The 19,791-nt window shown below is 42.3% G+C and overlaps 1 protein-coding gene across 1 annotated transcript in view; it reads left to right on the forward strand.

Moving 5' to 3' along the window:
* Positions 1 to 19,791, forward strand: part of iglon5 (IgLON family member 5) — a 137,220-nt gene that overhangs the window by 90,443 nt on the left and 26,986 nt on the right. Inside the window, exons 2-4 of the mRNA XM_083760705.1 lie at positions 3,302 to 3,380; positions 7,908 to 8,140; positions 11,349 to 11,468. Coding sequence (XP_083616831.1) covers positions 3,302 to 3,380; positions 7,908 to 8,140; positions 11,349 to 11,468 — 432 coding nt within the window. The remainder of the gene's footprint in view (positions 1 to 3,301; positions 3,381 to 7,907; positions 8,141 to 11,348; positions 11,469 to 19,791) is intronic.

Consider the following 19,791-nt stretch of genomic DNA (forward strand, 5'->3'; position numbering starts at 1 on the left):
CGTGCATGTGTGATTGAGGATACCGTTTTGCGCACGCTCGTCACGCATTTATGACAGTGTGACACAACCCGTCTGCCTGGCCCAAGCCTGGAACTGAATTGAATTAACCTAAATAACCCGTTCTGACCTGAGATCAGATTCATACGAGGTTTCCGCTGGACACACACTGGTCTGATTAACCCATTCTGACCCGAGATCAGATTCTAGAAATGTCAGTCGCTCTTCGATTTTTCAAAAATAGCAGACCTACAAGCTCGTATCGCGCCACTCGGTGGCGCGATATGAGCTTGTAGATCTGCTATTTTTCAATAGCTAAAGCATGACATGATGCCGACCCCAAAATGGGTGCCCGGTCAGAATGGATAAAGTCCAAAGTAGTACAGTGAACTTGAAAGGTATAACAGGCGAGGACACGACATCCCCCTCTGTGTCAAAGAGGATGGATGCGCCCGACACAAGGTTATTCCATAGAATTAACCTTTGAAACACAAGACAGATGGTGACATTTCCATGCATTGACACAACCTGCTGAGGTGCTAGAGTCTGTCCCCGAGAGAGAGAGAGAGAGAGAGAGAGAGAGAGAGAGAGAGAGTGCAAATGATGGTGCCACTTCTGTGATCCTTGGACAGCACTACAGCAAGTGCCAGCCACAGCACACGCTAATGTGATTATGGCTTTTAGCTGGTTATATTCAGGGACAATTTCTTTAGAGGCACCATTAGTTCTCACTGCGGCCTCCCGTGTCCCTTGCAAGCAAACAGACAGACACACACACACACACACACACACACACACACACACACGAGCAGTGGATGCCTGAATGCATTGAAGACGCATTAAATTGGGTCCGTCCTAAGAAGCACCTCAGTGCCTGTGCACATACTGTATGACACAAACACTCAAAAACATACAAATCTTCATACTGTAGATAGACACACACACACACACACACACACACACACACACACACACACACACACACACACACACACACACACACACACACACACACACACACACACACACACACACACACACACACACACACACAGATATAATTAATTAAGGCAAATTAATTTAGCCTTTATTTCACTACTGACAACTTAGGCAGTCATTTGGCCATTTAGCAATGCAGTACGAACGTCTTTTGAGTTTGATCAGCATCCCATGATGTGCATAACATTTTTGAGTCCCTCATTAGTGTGGTTGCCCCAAAAGGGGCAACCAGACTCTAGTAATTGTAACACTTTATTAATTTTATTATTATTCCACAGTAGTCTTTTTTTGTCGCTTTATACCTCCCACACTGTACGCTGTACGCACTTGAGCCATATGTCAAATTGACCGGAAAAATCGGGAATCGTGTGCTTGTATTTTGTTAAGAGAAATGTTGTATAGTTTAATTGATATGAATTTATTAGTGAATTAAATTTCCCATTGACATGAATGGGAAAAGGCAAAAAATCACATTCAAGTATTTTTTCCTCGGAGACTGTAATCACTATAGTTACAAAACTTTTAGGGATATTTCTTAATTATGACTAAAATTTATTAAATTATAATTTTATAGGTCGGCCTCATGGTGGCGCTATAACAGCCCACTTTACCTTTTGGCTTATAACTCTTGAACCGTAGGTCGTAAAATAAAAATTATTCTTTCCCTGGATTCCTTGGGTCATGACGCATCTCCCCATATAGGCCACGCCCATTTCCGCCATGATAGATTTTCCGCCATTTTGAATTTGTCCAAAACACACTTTTAGCTTTTCCTCCTACAGATTTCGTCAAATCTCACAGAAATCGGCACACGTGATCTCTGGACCCATCCAATTAAAACTGAGCCGCAGAATTTTGAAAGTGCGTATCGTTCGGCCGTAATCGTCTTCCGAAGTTAGTAGGAGGGGCCTATATCACAAAAAATGCCATAAATCACGAACGAATGTCCAATCCATCCCAAATTTCAATCACATGTCCGGGGGTGTTCAATCAACAAGTTCTAAAAGCAATTCCATTTTCATCCATAGGGGGCGCCGCAAATGCGAGAAATGTAACCGTTTGTCGCAAAAACATGAATTTCGGGGGTTAAATCCCCTCCGAATTACTTACGCATGATCTAAGGCGTGACTTGAAATTGTAATTGGCTGGCAATACTAGTGGGAGGGCATATGTAAGCCACTGCGGCAACCACACTCTGCAATTTTTAAAATTGCGAATTTTCTAGTTGTTATTTGTAATCAAACCACGGTTCTTCCAAGAGTCTGTTCTTCTTGATCTATTCTCTCGCTGGACTCACTCGGCATGCTCCGTGTGTCCTCCCAGACTCCTGCATGCCTGTTTAACAAACCTCGGGGTGCTTCTTAACTCTCTGACTGCACCGGTTTCGTCTCATAAAGTTGCTGTTTATTAAACCCCGCGCTAGACCATAGGAAAATGTCCAGCGATATATTGAGGTCACCGTATATAGACAGGGAGGGACAAAGATTTGTGAGGATGGATGGAGGACACAAGCAGAAGTGCCTGGTGCATGCTGGTATTTGGCAAGGGCTGAGATGGACACAGAGCCAAGTGTCTTGCTGAGGACCAACCTGCCTCAAGACAGAGTCAGTGTCACTGCAAAGATAACCAAAGTTTGTGCTTATCTTTGTTTGCAGGTCTGGTTCGCGGATTTTTCAAACGTGCCTCTCCAAATTCTTAGTAATTTAAAAATGCAGGGCTTTGTAGTGGGGGCTACTTCCTCACTGGAATTTGTTATACACGCCACGCAAATGCAGAGTTCGTTTCATCTCTCAGGGTGTGTGCTTATGTGTGAGTCTGCGTGAGTCCGTCTGTGTGTGTGTGTGTGTGTGTGTGTGTGTGCGTGTGCGGTGTGTGCGCGTGTGCGTGCGTGCGCCTGCCTATGTGTGTATTGGTAGCAGGATGAGCATCCCTTCTGTTGCCGTTGCTGTCCCTTCATTTCACGCTCTGGTGGCTCGGCGTGAATCCTCTTCCCTCGGCTCATTATCGGCGCTGCTCAATGAGCGCGTGCCCCACCACCAGAATGCGGTGCAAAAACCAAATCATTATTCAAATGCGGGGGTCAGTGCAGACGTCGCGACTCTTTTGTTTTGTATATTTATTAACTCTGCCCGCGGAAACAAGTGAGCATGCGGGCGGGACGACCTCGCATGGCGAGTTGGTCGACTAGACTACAGAGTACGTACCGGCTGGGGATCGAGACTATAGGAATCGAGCGTCTGTTGCTGTTATTGGAGGAATTTTGCTCACCCTTCCCCCCCCCCCATCTCTCATTTTTGCTTGGCAGGGCCCAGTGTGCGTGGAGCAGAATTCGGCCACCTGCCCGACAACATTACAGTGCTGGAAGGCGAGAGCGTCATATTGAGGTAAACGCCTAATCCTACACACCTGCACCAACTAATTACATGAGAAACTTGTTTGTTTGTGTCCCTTCTTCCTCCACACCTGTCATATCGGTTTAATTGCCAATTCTCTCAGTCACATATAACTTCAATTAGCAGCCACCCTGCTTAATATTTTTACCTCTGCAAAACGGTTTACCCTGAAGCTATATGACGCCACCTGTCAGGTGTCATTGTGGTCATGGTGACTCTAATATAACCTCTTACTTAGCTTGATCGCAGCATTTATGGTGATAAAAACAAAAACATCCATTCAAGCATGACCTTGTCAGGTCCCTGGTGTTGATTTGGCACCTTCAAAGTGCTTTCACTGACTTCATGACCTATTAGCCTGTACTGAATCAATTCCTCTTTTGGCATTTTCGGATTAAAAAAAACAACAGAAATTATTGATATTATTTTTTTAACGGTTTATCGGCAGATCAACATGAATAACTGTCTCTCGATGCTGTCCTGAAGATTTGCAGTCTGGAGTGACTCATTTTTACCATTAGTAGAATACAGGTTTTGTAGCATTATAATATTGTACAGTATATATAGTCATATTTGGGCCATTAAATTGCAAATGAAATAACAGTTGCTTTTCAGGTCCTTTCCAATTTGTTTTCACACATGGTTTCTTCAGCCTCTGAAGTGCACTCAGGCCGTGGCTCAGCTATTTTTCACGCTTATCCCATTCTGAACGGGCACCCATTTTGGTGTTGGCATCATGTTATGCTTTAGCTATTGAAAAATAGCAGATCTACAAGCTCATATCGCGCCACCGAGTGGCGCGATACGAGCTTGTAGGTCTGCTATTTTTTGAAAAATCGAAGAACGACTGACATTTTTAGAATCTGATCTCAGGTCAGAATGGGTTCATCAGACCAGTGTGTGTCCGGCGGAAACCTCGTATGAATCTGATCTCAGGTCAGAATGGGATAAATTATGTGAACACTCCAAAAGAAGTCAGAGCCCTCTGAAACGAGCCCCACTCAGAGTCAGACTACCTCCTGAGGTGGTCTGCTGCGGTTCGTTTCAAGTCTGTGTTGCGGTTCGCTTAACCTGTGCATTGTGAACACAAAGCACTCCAGGTCCACTCCACCCTTTGCTATTACATTTTAGCAATCAAAGTTTGCCATAGACAGATCGCCTGTGCCAACCCGCGCAAAAACAACTATAGTGTGATCAAAATGAGGACTACTATACGGACCCATCAGAGGTGAAGTTGACCAGAAGTATGACTGATTTCTCTTTGAAATTAACTGACGATATGAATGCAAAAATAACTGAGTGCCTTTTTGGGTTGGTATATTTGGTTTGGTTTGTAATAAGAAAAGAAAAGAAAACTCTACACTGGTGTTGAGAATGGGACTAACTAACTAACGAAAGCAAAGGGAATTGACCTAGAGAACAGGAACATCTCATTTGAAATCCAGCAGCATCCCCTTGAATTCTGTATACCTATACGCAGTTCCTCTGCATTACAAACGGTAGATTACTTTTCTAGTTGGATTTCACACAAAGACACGAGTAGTCGAATCGATAGACATTAGACCGGTGATAGGCCTAAACACAACCGCAAGCAGGAGCTGATGAACAAAAAGCTGAACAGCTTTATAAATGAGATCTGCACTCCGACCCGGGCACCCATTTTGGTGTCAGCATCATGTTATGCTTTAGCTATTTAAAAATAGCAGATCTACAAGCTCATATCGCGCCACCGAGTGGCGCGATACGAGCTTGTAGGTCTGCTATTTTTGAAAAATCGAAGAGCGACTGACATTTTTAGAATCTGATCTCAGGTCAGAATGGGTTCATCAGGCCAGTGTGTGTCCAGTGGAAACCTCGCATGAATCTGATCTCAGGTCAGAATGGGTTAAGTTGACATGATTTTGCCATTGTGGCACAAATACTGAAATGAAATGCCTGAGAAATGACTGCTCCACAGGCTTTGATGCAGCATGATAAAAGGGGAATCGTTGATGCCATTGTTGGGACAAATTTTCCTCTGGGTCTTCTGTAGTCTACAATAGCTAAAGCAACAGGGAACATCTAATTAGTAAAAAAACACATTTTATTAATTATTATTAATATGATGGTACGCAGATGAGGGTTTTCTTAGTATGATGAGTTTCCTCCACTTGAACTTAACGATGCTCCTTAAAGGTATATTCAGTGATTTCACTTAATTCAAATATCACTTATTTTTTTGTTTTGTTGTGATAATCCTCCCTACTATAGAGCGTGCTGACCATATAAGGAGTTCCTCCCTGTCCCCAGTTAACCCCTGGGGGTCAAAAAACCTTAGGTTTCGTTTTTGACTCTCTATCCTGATTGGACGAAAGGCTGGGTCCCAGGCCAAAAACGAAACCTAAGGTGTTTTGAGTGAAATCACTGAATATACCTTTAAATAACGATTTAAAACCCTATTTTATACTTTGTAGTATGATGAATGGTGTTGCACAGCTGTCACATTGCGCCTCATTAGAAAAATGTCACAACGTGAACATTCTGGAACCTTTCCTAAACATGTTCAAATAGCTTAATATGATGATGACATTCCAGGTTGAATGGAATGGTGGAGTGAGTGAGTGAGTGAGTGAGTGAGTGAGTGCGTGCGTGCGTGCGTGCGTGCGTGCGTGCGTGCGTGCGTTCCCCTTGTTCAGGACAGGGCTTGTGTTTCACATGTCATCCCGAGTCACTTGTAAGCGATGTATCGCAGTACTTTCCAGCTCACCTGTGCCGCGTGGATAAAAGGAGTTGCTGACACTGCCTTGGCGGGATCTAGCCTCAGCAGTGATATCTATCCAGGTCATATCAATGTCCCCCAGTTGAAGCCGGGCAAGGACATCTAGTGGCTAAGTGCAGTACTGAAGTGACGGCGCTGCAAACAGTTCCAAGTACAAGCACTATTTAACCCATTCTGACCTGAGATCAGATTCATACGAGGTTTCCGCCGGACACACACTGGTCTGATGAACCCATTCTTTTTTTTTTTTTTAAGATATTTTTTTGCGGCTTACGCCTTTTTATTGATTTTTGAAGGGACAGACAGTAGGCTGACAGGAAACGGGAGAGAGATGGGGGGATGACATGCAGTAAAGGCCGTGTCGGGTCCGGGAGTCGAACCCGCGGCACACTGCGACTGGATTACCAGTCCGGTGCCCAGACCGTTACGCTACGGCCTGGGCCTGATGAACCCATTCTGACCTGAGATCAGATTCTAAAAATGTCAGTCGTTCTTCGATTTTTCAAAAAAATAGCAGACCTACAAGCTCGTATCGCGCCACTCGGTGGCGCGATATGAGCTTGTAGATCTGCTATTTTTCAATAGCTAAAGCATAACATGATGCTGACGGGTGCCCGTTCAGAATGGGTTAAGGGCATCATATAAGCAACTAAAGCAAGCTAAGTGAACTTCAATTTCAACTTCACATTCTTGCAGGCAGTGACATTAACAGTACTGTACTGTACTGTAGCCTACGGTTTTTTGGGCAGCTGTTGTTGAGGATGATTTTACCAGCGTGATCCAGCATGATCATCCCCCAATAAACTACTCACCTAATGCCACGGAGGTTCCATGTTGATTTAATGTACTTCCAAAGTGTGTCCATTGTTTAAGAGCACAGATTGATGGTTTTCATAACGTAAATATATAAACTTTGGCTAAAAGCTTGCGTTTAAAGGAGAATTCCATGCTAGAATGCTTTTTTATCTTTCTTACCTTTCTTTGTAGTTACGTCCCCACCAAAGAGGTCCAGGTGTTTTTTTGTGCAAAAACTCCTTATTGGCTATTTTCCCTACCATAAGCCCTCAATGAATTGCATTGCATTGAATGGGAATTGAATGGGGCTATGGGGTGTTATGCTAGTTCGCTTATTTCCATCGAAAGAAGTAGTAAAGTGTGCCGCTTGGGATATTATTTACATTATGAAGAGAGGATATATACAAAGAAATTATAATTTTGAGCGATGGAAATAAGCGAATTAGCACAACACCCCATAGCCCCATTCAATTCCCATTCAATTCAATGCAATTCATTTAGGGCTTATGGTAGGGGAAATAGCCAATAAGGAGCTTTTGCACAAAATAACACCTGGACCTCTTTGGCGGGGACGTAACAACTACAAAGAAAGGTAAGAAAGCCTTTTAGTATGGAATTCTCCTTTAATAATCCACGTGGGTTCTTGCTTACTAGGTTGGTTAGTTGCCTGGCATCATAACAACTTGTCATGCCTTGTAATGATTAGTCAACACTAGTTTTATTTCTAGTTATATAAGTTTACTTACAGGACGTAGATAGACATGTGTGTGGCTTTGAATGGGCCCGCTGCCTGCTGCTCGTCCCAGAGGCGTGCAGGGCTTGCAAAGTGCGGCCAAGTAAAGGCCTTGTGAGTGTGCTTTGTCAATGTGCTTCAAAAGATTACATTAATTAGATGTCGTTATCAAAGCTATTACTACCAAACACTGACCCCACTGGCTTTGCATGTCCTTCCTGTCCACGCACAGGTGTAAGATTGATGAGGAGGTCACTCACAAGGCCTGGCTGAACCGCTCCAACATCCTCTTCACGGGGACGGACAAGTGGTCGCTGGACAAGCGCGTGTCACTGGTCAACAGCAACAGCAGTGACTTCTCCATCCAGATAGACACGGTGCAGGTGGCCGACGAGGGCCCCTACACCTGCACCTTCCAGGCCAACAACATGCCCCGCATTGCTCATGTCTACCTCATTGTCCAAGGTCAGTGACCGGGGTTTAAGGGTTTTTTAATGATTTATTTTAGCTCGTTTGGACTATACAAGCAAACCATGCCATACTGTGAAACGAACCCAAAAACTAATTCTACAAGTTCTACAAGCTCACAATGTGTTGCAATGTTTTTTACGGCGTACATCCCTCTTCAGAGGTGGTTCTGATGATGAACCAACAAACCAAAACAAAATATCTATCACAAAACTTCACAGGGTCTGGTATGTTTCAGGTTATGGAAGATTCTGGGTTATTCTTCATAGTTAGGAGCCATTTACCTCCACCAAGGTTATGTTCGCCACCGTTTATCTGTCTGTGTGAACAAAATATATAAAAGACATAATTGGATTCTCACCAACTCCCCTGGGAAAGAGTTATAGTTCATAAGGAAGAAATGATTGGATTTTGATGGTAATTTGTATTTTTCAATCGGATGCATGGCTTGTTTTTATCCCAGCTGCTCTGGCTTGTGCAGAGGTAAAAAACGGAAGTGTCAATAAAAGCTGCATTTGACATAAAGATAGCTAACTAGACTACTGAATAATCAAAATGCTAAATATGTCCCTGTGTCCTGACGTTTTATAGGCTCAACTTCATATAAAAAATACTTTGTAATTTTCCACTGTCATTTAAAAAAGTAAAAGGTACAAAAGTTAAACATAAATCTACGACTATACAGTATATAGCATTCAAATGGATTGTGGGCATATTGAAAGAAGAAACATTGTTGAATGATTTGGCTATTCGGTGCAAACATTTTTTGTTCTTTTCATCAACACATAATGATAATCAACTACCGGTATCTAAATTGATACACGATATTGAACAACAAAAATTAATGATGACAATTTCATGATCAAAGGATCATATGTCCAAGCATCTGTAAAATCCTGAGTTTTACTTTAACTCTGAGAGTGTGTATACACCCATGACCTAATTTAAAACTCAGTATTTTACTATGCAAGATTGTTTGATAACGTTATATACTGTATGCTAACGCTACACTGAATCAGGTGATGACTGGAGGAGAGCTGTTAGATTTACTGCTTCAACATTTATGGTGGACGGTGATAACAAATGCAAACATGAGTAATATCCGAGTTGATTTGCTTTCATACAGTACATTAATTGTGTAAGTTTGCTGTCTATACACGGTGACATTAAAGCTGTACCCTATAGCTGCATACTGGAAGTGAATTAGCATTATTTGGTCACAAGGAAATTAAGCCCTTAACCCATTCTGACCGGGCACCCATTTTGGTGTTGGCATCATGTCGTGCTTTAGCTATTTAAAAATAGCAGATCTACAAGCTCATATCGCGCCACCGAGTGGCGCGCTACGAGCTTGTAGGTCTGCCATTTTTGAAAAATCGAAGAACGACTGACATAGAAACATGGCTTTTTCAGAAAACTGTCATTTTCAAACATACATTTTTAGAATCTGATCTCAGGTCAGAATGGGTTATTATATCTCTATCAAGTTCATTATAGGCTTCTGTGCTTTCCAGGGCTGTGGGGTTAGGGTGAGACGGGTCAGGGCGAAGGGGGAGGTGTGGGGGGTAAACTACATGGCAGGCTGTCCAGCTGCCTGACAGTGCAGGACCAGGACTACAGGGCCCAGTCGTCAAGGCCTGCGCTAACCCATTCTGACCTGAGATCAGATTCTAAAAATGTCTATTACATCCTGACAGTTTCATTATTAACCCATTCTGACCTGAGATCAGATTCTAAAAGTGTCTTCGATTTTTCAAAAATAGCAGACCTACAAGCTCGTATCGCGCCACTCGGTGGCGCGATATGAGCTTGTAGATCTGCTATTTTTCAATAGCTAAAGCATAACATGATGCCGACACCAAAATGGGTGCCCGGTCAGAATGGGCTAAGTGACTGAGGCTTTGACTGATCCTGACTGACGTGATTTATTGGCGGCCGACTGCTCGCCCTGATGGATTGCAGACCTTTTCCCCCCGCATGTGCCAGTTGTTATGTATATTGCATGTACCGTGCATGTACATGTACAGTAGTGCATATTGCAGTAACATGAGACCAGCGAAATGAAAAAAATGAAAAATATGCAAGGGTATATCAGCCACGTTCTGTGGGGATGAATGTGAGCCGAGCCCTGGCTCACAGCTATAGCTGAAGGCAGGGGGAGAGCACATGTTGAGTTCAGCCACTCAACGTGTTTTCTTTTATATCCCATTCTGACCTGAGATCAGATTCATACGAGGTTTTCCACTGGACACACACTGGTCTGATGAACCCATTCTGACCTGAGATCAGATTCTAAAAATGTCAGTCGTTCTTCGATTTTTCAAAAATGGCAGACCTATAAGCTCGTATCGCGCCACTCGGTGGCGCGATATGAGCTTGTAGATCTGCTATTTTTCAATAGATAAAGCATAACATAATGCTAACACCAAAAGGGGTTCCCGCGCAAAATGGGATATATATCGGCAGCCAAACAAATAACTCTTGTCTGCAGGGTCTAAGGCTTGGCACAGATGACCAATATATACCTGACTCTCGAGTCAATGTCAGTCAGCATGATACCACACGATATAATTACATCCCTGAGTCAGTGCATCGAGTGCCACTCCAGTCTTTCCTTTATACCGTTGCACGTACGTTGCTGAAAATAGCAGAATAGGATCCTGCTCCAGTGGATGTTTTGCAGAAAAGCAATTTCGTGGCCAATCTCATTAAAAACAATGATAATGGGTCCAAGCTGCATCTTATGTTGTTCCTCAGTTCACCACTCTTGGAATTTGGAACAAAATATCACTTGATGTTGGTCATTTACGTACTTGAAAAGAAGCAACTCCATTTGTCCATGATTTCAGCTTCTTTTGTTTTATTAAGAAATCATGCAAAATGGGATTTAACTGCACATTATGTATTACAATAATGGCTAGTGTAATATGCTGTAAATTAGATGGGCAAATGCGTTGTCTTGCATTTCATCATGCTGCATAATGAGTTAGTTTGGTTCCTTAGCCGTTTCTAAGCAAGAGAGACTTTTAAAGGCAGGGATCATTTACTCGGCAGACTGCTGTCTGAGACTGCAGGGATTTGCATCATACTTTAAAGAGTTTAAATAGCTGCGAGGGGAAGCCTCATCAATAATTCATGAAGCAAGCGAGTATATAGGAGGGGATTTTAAGGTCATAGTCTTGACGGTATGGCTTTTGTTTTCCAGTGCCGGCCAGGATCGTCAACATCTCCAAAGACGTGTCAGTGAACGAAGGCGAGAATGTCAACCTATTCTGCCTAGCGGTGGGGAGGCCAGAGCCCACGGTCACCTGGAAGGACCAGAAATGTAAGCCAGATTGATTGTTTGTCCCTGGATGCATCATGCAAGAATGTCTCCTCTCCACCTTTATGTCTCCATCATTACATTCACGTCCTAACCCTAAACCTAATAATGGACAAGATCATATATCCAGGGCTGCACACAACTTTTTTGGTCTATAGTACTCAGAGGAGCACCTGGAGGAGTTTCTTGGTGCTCCTAAAATGCGGCGACCCGTCTCGCCGGATGGATAAAAGAGGGATGAATAACGTATAGCAAAACAATATTTATTGGATGAGTGGGGAGTCAATGGAGGGTATTGCAACTCTAGATTTAGCCCTAGAATGGCTCTTGTTGTAGATTCATCCCATTATTTAAAAAAATCTAAATTTGCTAAAATCTAGGTCCATGTGTGGTCCAGCCCTATGGAATGCATATTATAATGAAAACAACTTAATACTTCCTAAGGATAATATGAGCATCAAAGCAATATTTAGATTTTTTATTATTTTGTATTTAAATAACCGATCTACTAGCTCACAACGTGTTGCGACACGTTGTGAGCTAGTAGATCGGTTATTTAAATACAAAATAATAAAAAGAGGCGAAGCATACATCAGGCTTCCCTAGTTCCCTCTTGTTTTTAGCTGAGGCGACGTACGTAGTCAGACAGTCAGACACACATGGCTCCTCGGTGCAAAAATAAACAGTGTACACTACCCGACTTTACGATAATAAGGGACAGTATGTCGAGACACGGTGTTCGTGTTGGCCAGCAGCAGTGCCAGTCCGCAATGCTTTAAACTCTTCCCACTCCACAATGTCGGAACTAAACCTTAGTACCCGTAAAAAGTCGGTGGCCGGTGCCTAGGCTGTGAGAGACGCTAATATGGTGATGTATCTGGATCGCGGCGCTGTCGTGCGTAAAGGAGTCAGATGAGGCGACCCTCAATGAACCAGACAAAGTTTCAATCCCAGTGTGTATCGCAGTTTTATTGATACATACACGGCTCAATGAACAAGGCGACGTGGGGACAACGGCCCACGACGAAAATGGGGACACACACGACAAAGTCCACTCGAATCAACTTGTATCTGTCTGTCACACCGTATAGACAAAAACGTATTGTATTTATACTACAGAAACTTAGAAAGTCAAAAAGTCCCTCCTCACATCAAGGAGGTGGGACTTAAAGTGTCCTTGCTTTTCCTGACCAATCAGTGACTAGGGCTATTCTGAGTGACACTCAGACATCTTGATGAGAACTGTTTAACAAATTTAAACATGTAACTATAAGAATGAAATGTATGTACCATATCAAATATACAGGACATTGATTACCATGTAATGAAATAATTAGATATAATTGTATTCTTAGTTCTAGATGCATATTTGGCAAGGATATGTTGTTATTCAAGAAAGACAAAACAGAGTATATATATGACCCAGAGATGAGCTCTGACTGCTGAAACTATAACTATAGATTGCAACCAAGAGTTTAAGAGTTCACACAGACCCTGGGGTTTAATTACACCCCTAAAATAAAGCTCTGTTATCCCAGGTGGCTCCATAAATAACTCTCTTATCTTCGAGGAATCACTGTTGAGCAAATTGACTGAAATAACCACATGCAGTATAGTAACAGCTGTCTTCTGAGCTCAGCTGACTAGCTGTCCCGGTGAACTGTAAGCTGAAGTGTTATGAGGTGTACAATTATTACATGTATTTAAGGCATATGCTTATGGAAATATACATCACAGCCCCCCTTGGGGAATTACATATTCCCCAGACATAATTCATATTTCATAAATGTCCAAAATTAATATTTCCAAAAAATACACTTTTTTTTTCCGTTTTCCCAAAATCCAAAATTAATCCTTAAACCATAGTTCTGATGTGAAAGACAACTCAAATTAGGACCCCCCTTGACTCAGGAGCCCCTTGTATCATAGAAATTAAACTCCTAAAATCCTATTTAGACCAAATCAAATTCAAATACCTGTAAATGCAAAGTTAATCATTCAAAACAAGAAATGGATTAAACAACAAAAAACAAACATCCCTAAAAATAGTACCAGATCAGTACTTTGTTAAATCTGTCCGAACTGTATCAGCAAAGAAAACAACAAACATTAAAACATTAAAACAACATTGTACAACATTAGTCACAATTTCAGATGAACCACGATTTTTTCTCCATGACGCAAAGTGTTCAGATCGTCAGACACGCGGTAGGAAACGGTTCCCACAATCATTTTTTCGCCTATAGAATAACAACGCTTGGGGGAAATCCTTGATCTCACAGAACTCAGCACAGGTTTGCACTGACCGATGATGGGACGCAGATCTCTCAGGTTCGGGGAGGCCGGGCAAAGTGGACTTATCGTAGGCAGAAGACAACTTCTTTTAAGCATCACAAGGCTCTGAAGGACAGCACATTTGCGTACAGCTGTGTCAATCATGGCTGCCGCATTTCAACTCTCCCTCCTCCTCAGCCTGCAGAGAACAAACAGCCCTTCTCCAGTGAGAACTTAGGTGCTCCTTGGAATCACAGCTGCAGGATAATGGTCGGGTTGACACCTCACCAACTATCTCAATGGCTGTGATGGTCACCTGCTGTGTCGATCTGACGGTAGAGGCTAGGTGAGAAGCATTCTGTTGTGATGACAGCTGCCTGTTGACACGCCCCCCTGGATGCTGTCAGGTTGCCACTCCCCCTTTCTGGTGCTGTCAGCTGTCAGTTGTTGACACGCCCCTGGAGCAGGAAATCACTCCGGTGTAGATGACCAGAATGGAACCCTCTCCCATGTGCACCTATTGAAAAGGGTGACCTGCTGCCCCCTCCAAAGAAAGTTAGAAGTCCCCTTGCAAATCATGCGGTTAGAATATTAGTCATCCATTCAAAAATCAAGAAAGTGTGTTAACACATTAGTCCTCTTTTAACTTCTCATTTATATATCTCAAATGTAATTTAATTCCCCTCAAAGCATCAACGCAATTGCAAATCATAGCATGTTCCCCTTGTTATTTTGACAACCCTAAAACAATTTAAACAATTTAGTGTGACTTTCTCTGACATCAATCTCACTGTTTTGTATTAATATAAAATTATACTACTACCCCCCCTTATTTCCCTGGGAATCTAATATCCCCAGGAAAATACAGAGTAAATAACCAACACACACCTGCCACCCCCCTTGACCGGACCAACCACCTATATTGAAGTATAAACCGCCATTATTGTAAACTAAAAATCACAACTACCAAATACCTATTTTAAAGTAAAATTTGAGAACAGAGAGGGATGGAATCTTCACAAAAGGGCACGTGAGCTCTTGGTCACTCACAAGCAGTAAAAACACACTCGCCCCAAACGTTCCCGACCATAATGTCCAAAAAAGAATAAAATCCCAGATAATCCTGTGGGAACGGCATGTGCCAGTCAACAGTCCTTTCAGAAAAATGTCAAACAAAATAGACGATCAATGACACAGATTACCTCAGCCGTCCTAGTTGTAGACCACAGATCTCCGCCCTGCAAACTCCAGCTGCAGGAACTCTTCACTGGGGGTCACGTGGTGGCGTCGGCCGACAGGTTCGCAACGGCTGGACGGGCGCCAGCCTCTCACGCCATACAATACCGTGCCAAATGTAGCAAACTACCACATGTGAAGCAGCCGCTGTATTGACGCTGATTCTTGCGAAAACGCCGAGACTGTTGACGAGGCTGGAAATCTCTAGGAAAAACAGATTGGTTGGCAAGCAGCGGCACGTCACGTGGCACCACCCCCCTGAGAGGTGCCTGGACGACTGGTGGACCCGCACAGGTCTGAGGCTGCGGGACCGCATCCCCTGCATGTGCCGTACGTCCCTCCACTTGAGCTATAATCAAAGTCTTCTTGCCCCTTGGCGCAGCCACCGGAAAATAGCTTCTGCAGATGTCGTCACCTCCATGTGAACTGTCTCGGTGGCTGTGCGCAGCCTCATTCTGCATGTCACCCAGGTCAAGGAGCAGATGTGCCTCTTTCATCAGAAGTACACTCAAACGTGTCTCCATAGAACGCATATACTGTCTGTGTGTCCGTAATTCACTGGTCAAGTCCTCTTTCAGGCAACGTACCCGTTCCAGCCCTTCCTTAACAGAGCGTTGAGCGTCGCTGTCCTCTGGCTGTTGCTTTGATGTAACTTGCACCTCAGCCTTTTCTGAGAGCACATCATTGCCGTGGTCCACAATGTCAATGCACTGTTGCTTCATGTCCGGCACTGACTCACTGACATTGGGGCCTACCTCACAGAACATATCTAATACTGATAATTCAGTCTTCAGTCCATCCTGTGGTTGGAAGGAACATGCGTGTGTATTTGACCTATTCATACTGAAGCTATTTAAGTAGTATAGAGAATATTAAATCACAATTATAGCCACTTTATTGCTACTATAAGTACACACCTACCCGTGATACAAAATCACTTCATATATTAGTTGTCACCACCCCAAGGGAACACACAGATTTCACAACGGTCAACCTAAAAACCAGTTATTAAGGGTGTTATCACAGAAAGCATGTACAACGTGAACTGTACAGCTATATACAATGCACATGAATAGATTAAGAAATACGTAACTATGTACGGAGTTAAAAGCAACAAAATGTAGGTGTCCTGAGACAGAAACCAAATCAACCTATTACGAAACTCAAAGGTTCCTCCTATAACCTATTGTAACAGAGGATGTCATTAACCGGAAAATCACACGTGTAGTGACTTCCCAACAACCCTACTGTGTATCAAATGCTCACAGGTACCCCTATTTAAAGTCAAAAACAAACAAATCAGACAAATTGTTAGAACATATCACACACTAAATGTTTCAAGATGAGGTTATGTTGTGAGTTGAAAATGACAGAATAATGTCCAGTTACATCACCACCACCCATGCAAGTTAATATAGAAATTTAAAACAAAAGACGGGAATGAATCCATACACCCAAAACTCACGTATATCCAATTTCCAGATGGACTCCCAAATGGATATACTTTTTTTTTAAAGAAAAACGTGAGAATGGGATTAAAAGTCCAACTATAATTCAATTATGGGCTAAAAATTAGTTACAAAAATTGTGGCTATATTATGAATGGAGTATCGGATGGCCTCCTAATCAAAATGTACACTATAAATTTGAGTATACACACCAAACACCTGGGAATATTTCTACCAGTTGTTCAAATTTAAAGCAAAAACCTTATCAAAGTGAAGGCCTTTCCAATACTCACCCACATATTGTCCACCATGCATGCAACTGAAAGAAATAAAAACAAAAAACGTTACTACTTAATCACCCCAGAGGGATGTATAATTAGTAACGGATTTAACAGACATGTACTCGGCACAGAGAAGTGATGACACGTTTTGTCAACATATGGACAGATAACCCACTATGTGGTGGAAATGATTATTACACTGTCCCTCAACCCCCTCACATGCAACCCCAAATGAAATGTCAACCACACATGACCTTAAAGTGACATGAAAAACCTCTCAGAACGAGATGTAGGATACATTGTAACAAATATTCCATTTGTTTGCTAAAATATAAAAACATTTGTCAGCTAGTACTGCTGAATGTCATCTTACTACAGAAAGGATGCAGTAAACTTAGCTATAGCAATAAACAGCTGCTCATAATAGGTTTCTTAAGATGAAAGGAGAGGAGATAAGGTTAACCCTATAGTCATAAAAGGCTCTTTCCTCCTGAAACAGTGTTGATTCAGGCGTCGGCTCACCCCCTCCCCTACAGCCCAAAACCTTATGTTGAAGCATGCCAAAATTGCCCCCGATATGCTAATACCTAGCTCTGTACGAATCACCCATATAACTATCACTTGTAGAATAGTTTCTACTAGTGATATTTATCCTGAACATAGCCAGAGCCTTCTTAAAGTTAATTTTGTATGAAGCATACTACAGCCATTCATTCGTTCACTGACACACACACTCATCATTCTCAATCACATCGTGCTTTCACTCACTCACTCACACAGGCTTGTAAACCCTCTCATTGAAACCTGGCTTCAGCTACCACAAGCATTACTGCTTCTCCTGACACACTGAGGTATACCAAACCACAAAATTTTTATAAAATCAATGGCAGACAGTGTCTAGCATTGCTAATTTGCTATGCCTTTTTCAATGAGAGAGTTCCATGCCACACACACACATACCATTCGCTTGGGAAACCAAGTCCTCCTCCACACACACCTATGGGATAAGGCAGGACTAGGAGTCATCATGTGACCACACGTTATCATGTGGGCTGCCAGCCTGCCAGCCTGCCACCTGGTGTGTTTAATCTATTTCAAAGCCATTCTTTGGGCAACAAAAACCAATGTCCTCTATATATATATATATATATATATATATATATATATATACAAGACATTTAACAGGATGTACCCACAGCTTGTTATCCTGAAGAACCCATAGGCTATTTTTTGTAATGCCACAACTAACCTCTCGTCAATTTATGACTTCTACTGCACTAATCATTCGTTTGCTGGTGCAATTATAGTCTACTTTTTGTATTCAAATTACAAGTTAAACAAACAGAACCAGACTAAGTCTAAATATGTGCCTATACATGTCGTCTGAGTGACTAAAATACCATTTGTCAAAACCCAACAGAATCCGCTCTCTGGTCCAGCCAGAAAATGATCCTAGAGGCCTCTAGGCTGCTTTGTTCCTTCAATAAATATCCAATACAGACAGACAACATCCACAACGCACACATAAAGACTCATCTGAAACTATCAGAACCCTCATATCTTGTATACAGACATAAAAAATGTCTTAAACAACTCCCCCCCCTTTTGAGACACGAAACGCCATCATGTATCAACAATCAACTTCACGCAACCGCAGTCACACGAAGGAAGGATGAGACAGGATTCTGTCCATCACAAGAGCAGCGCCAAAGCAGCACTGAAGCGCCACCCCTATAGTACAACTACTACTTATTTAGTAGCATTATTTTCCAACCCTTCAAACATAACACATTCATATCACACATAGGACAAGGTAGAAGTATTGTTTCATAGACTACTGTACTTCTCTCACCTCACACATACATGGGAAACCATAACGGGCCCCCCTACATCCCCACACACTCATTTGCATACAACCAAACTCATACACTCAGTAGATGTAGATTTATCTCACTCTAGGCAACTGTTTTTATCCTATTATCAAATTACTCACACAGACTATATTTTTATTTTTATTTGTACTACTAAAAACCTGTAGGATTAACAACCCTTAATTAACCTATATTTTACCTAAATGTAACCATTTCCAATGAGAAAATGCATTCTCAGTTACCTTCTAAATTTAGCTCGGACCCCCAAATTAAACCCACATTTTTAAACCTGAATTGTCCCCAATCCCTGAGTTTTGGCGCACAAGACAACAAGCCATAAAGCTGTTTGTCTCCGTCAAATTAAACATGAACCTCCGCCATAATATCCATATCATTCTTTTAAGAAAAAAGTCAATCTACTTTTTAAAAACAACCACTGATCAAAAAATGAGGTGACAGCCACTCCGTTCAGACGATCTGATTTGAATAGCCATCCCAGCTACTATTTCTCCAAAAGGCCTAATCCCAAACCATATTAATATAGTGAAGTCAATAGTCTCCTATCGTGATTACTTTTGCCAAATGGATACTTTAACTCCGCATTTTAACACAGAAAATGTCTATCAACTGCACCTTAAATAATTTCTTAAATTTAATTTCAGACACTCCCATACACTCTAACGTGCATGATTAGCCATTTTATAGTTCCCTTATCTAATTTAGTTCATGCATCGAGTTTTATTTATTAACCTCCCATTAATTTCCATTCATTAATCTAATTTATTAACCTCCTACTATTAACCTCCCCCCTTGAGCCATCACCATCATATGGCTCATGACAGGAATCTCAAATAAAACAGTGCAAAATCACCAGGCAGGTATCTTCATATGCCATCCATAAATCAACCCATCACGCTCAGCAGTCACAGAAGTACACAAATACACTCACACAGTCAGTAGAACAAATCAACCGACACACAGTCACACACACACATCACAGACGTACCCATGCACTCACGGTACATGCAATCACGCACAAAAAATCCCAGTCCCATTTGTCAAGCCAAAGATAGAGAACATCGAAGCGCCACCACACACACAGACACCCAGGCGCGGAAAAGCGCGCACAAGAAGCGAAAGGAGCGCACAAACGCACACGCACGCGCACGCACGGAGCGGCACAAGGAAGCAAAATAGCAAACCCACTCACACACCG

Source organism: Protomyctophum parallelum (assembly GCF_964188405.1).
Source record: "Protomyctophum parallelum genome assembly, chromosome: 3".
NCBI lineage: Eukaryota > Metazoa > Chordata > Actinopteri > Myctophiformes > Myctophidae > Protomyctophum > Protomyctophum parallelum.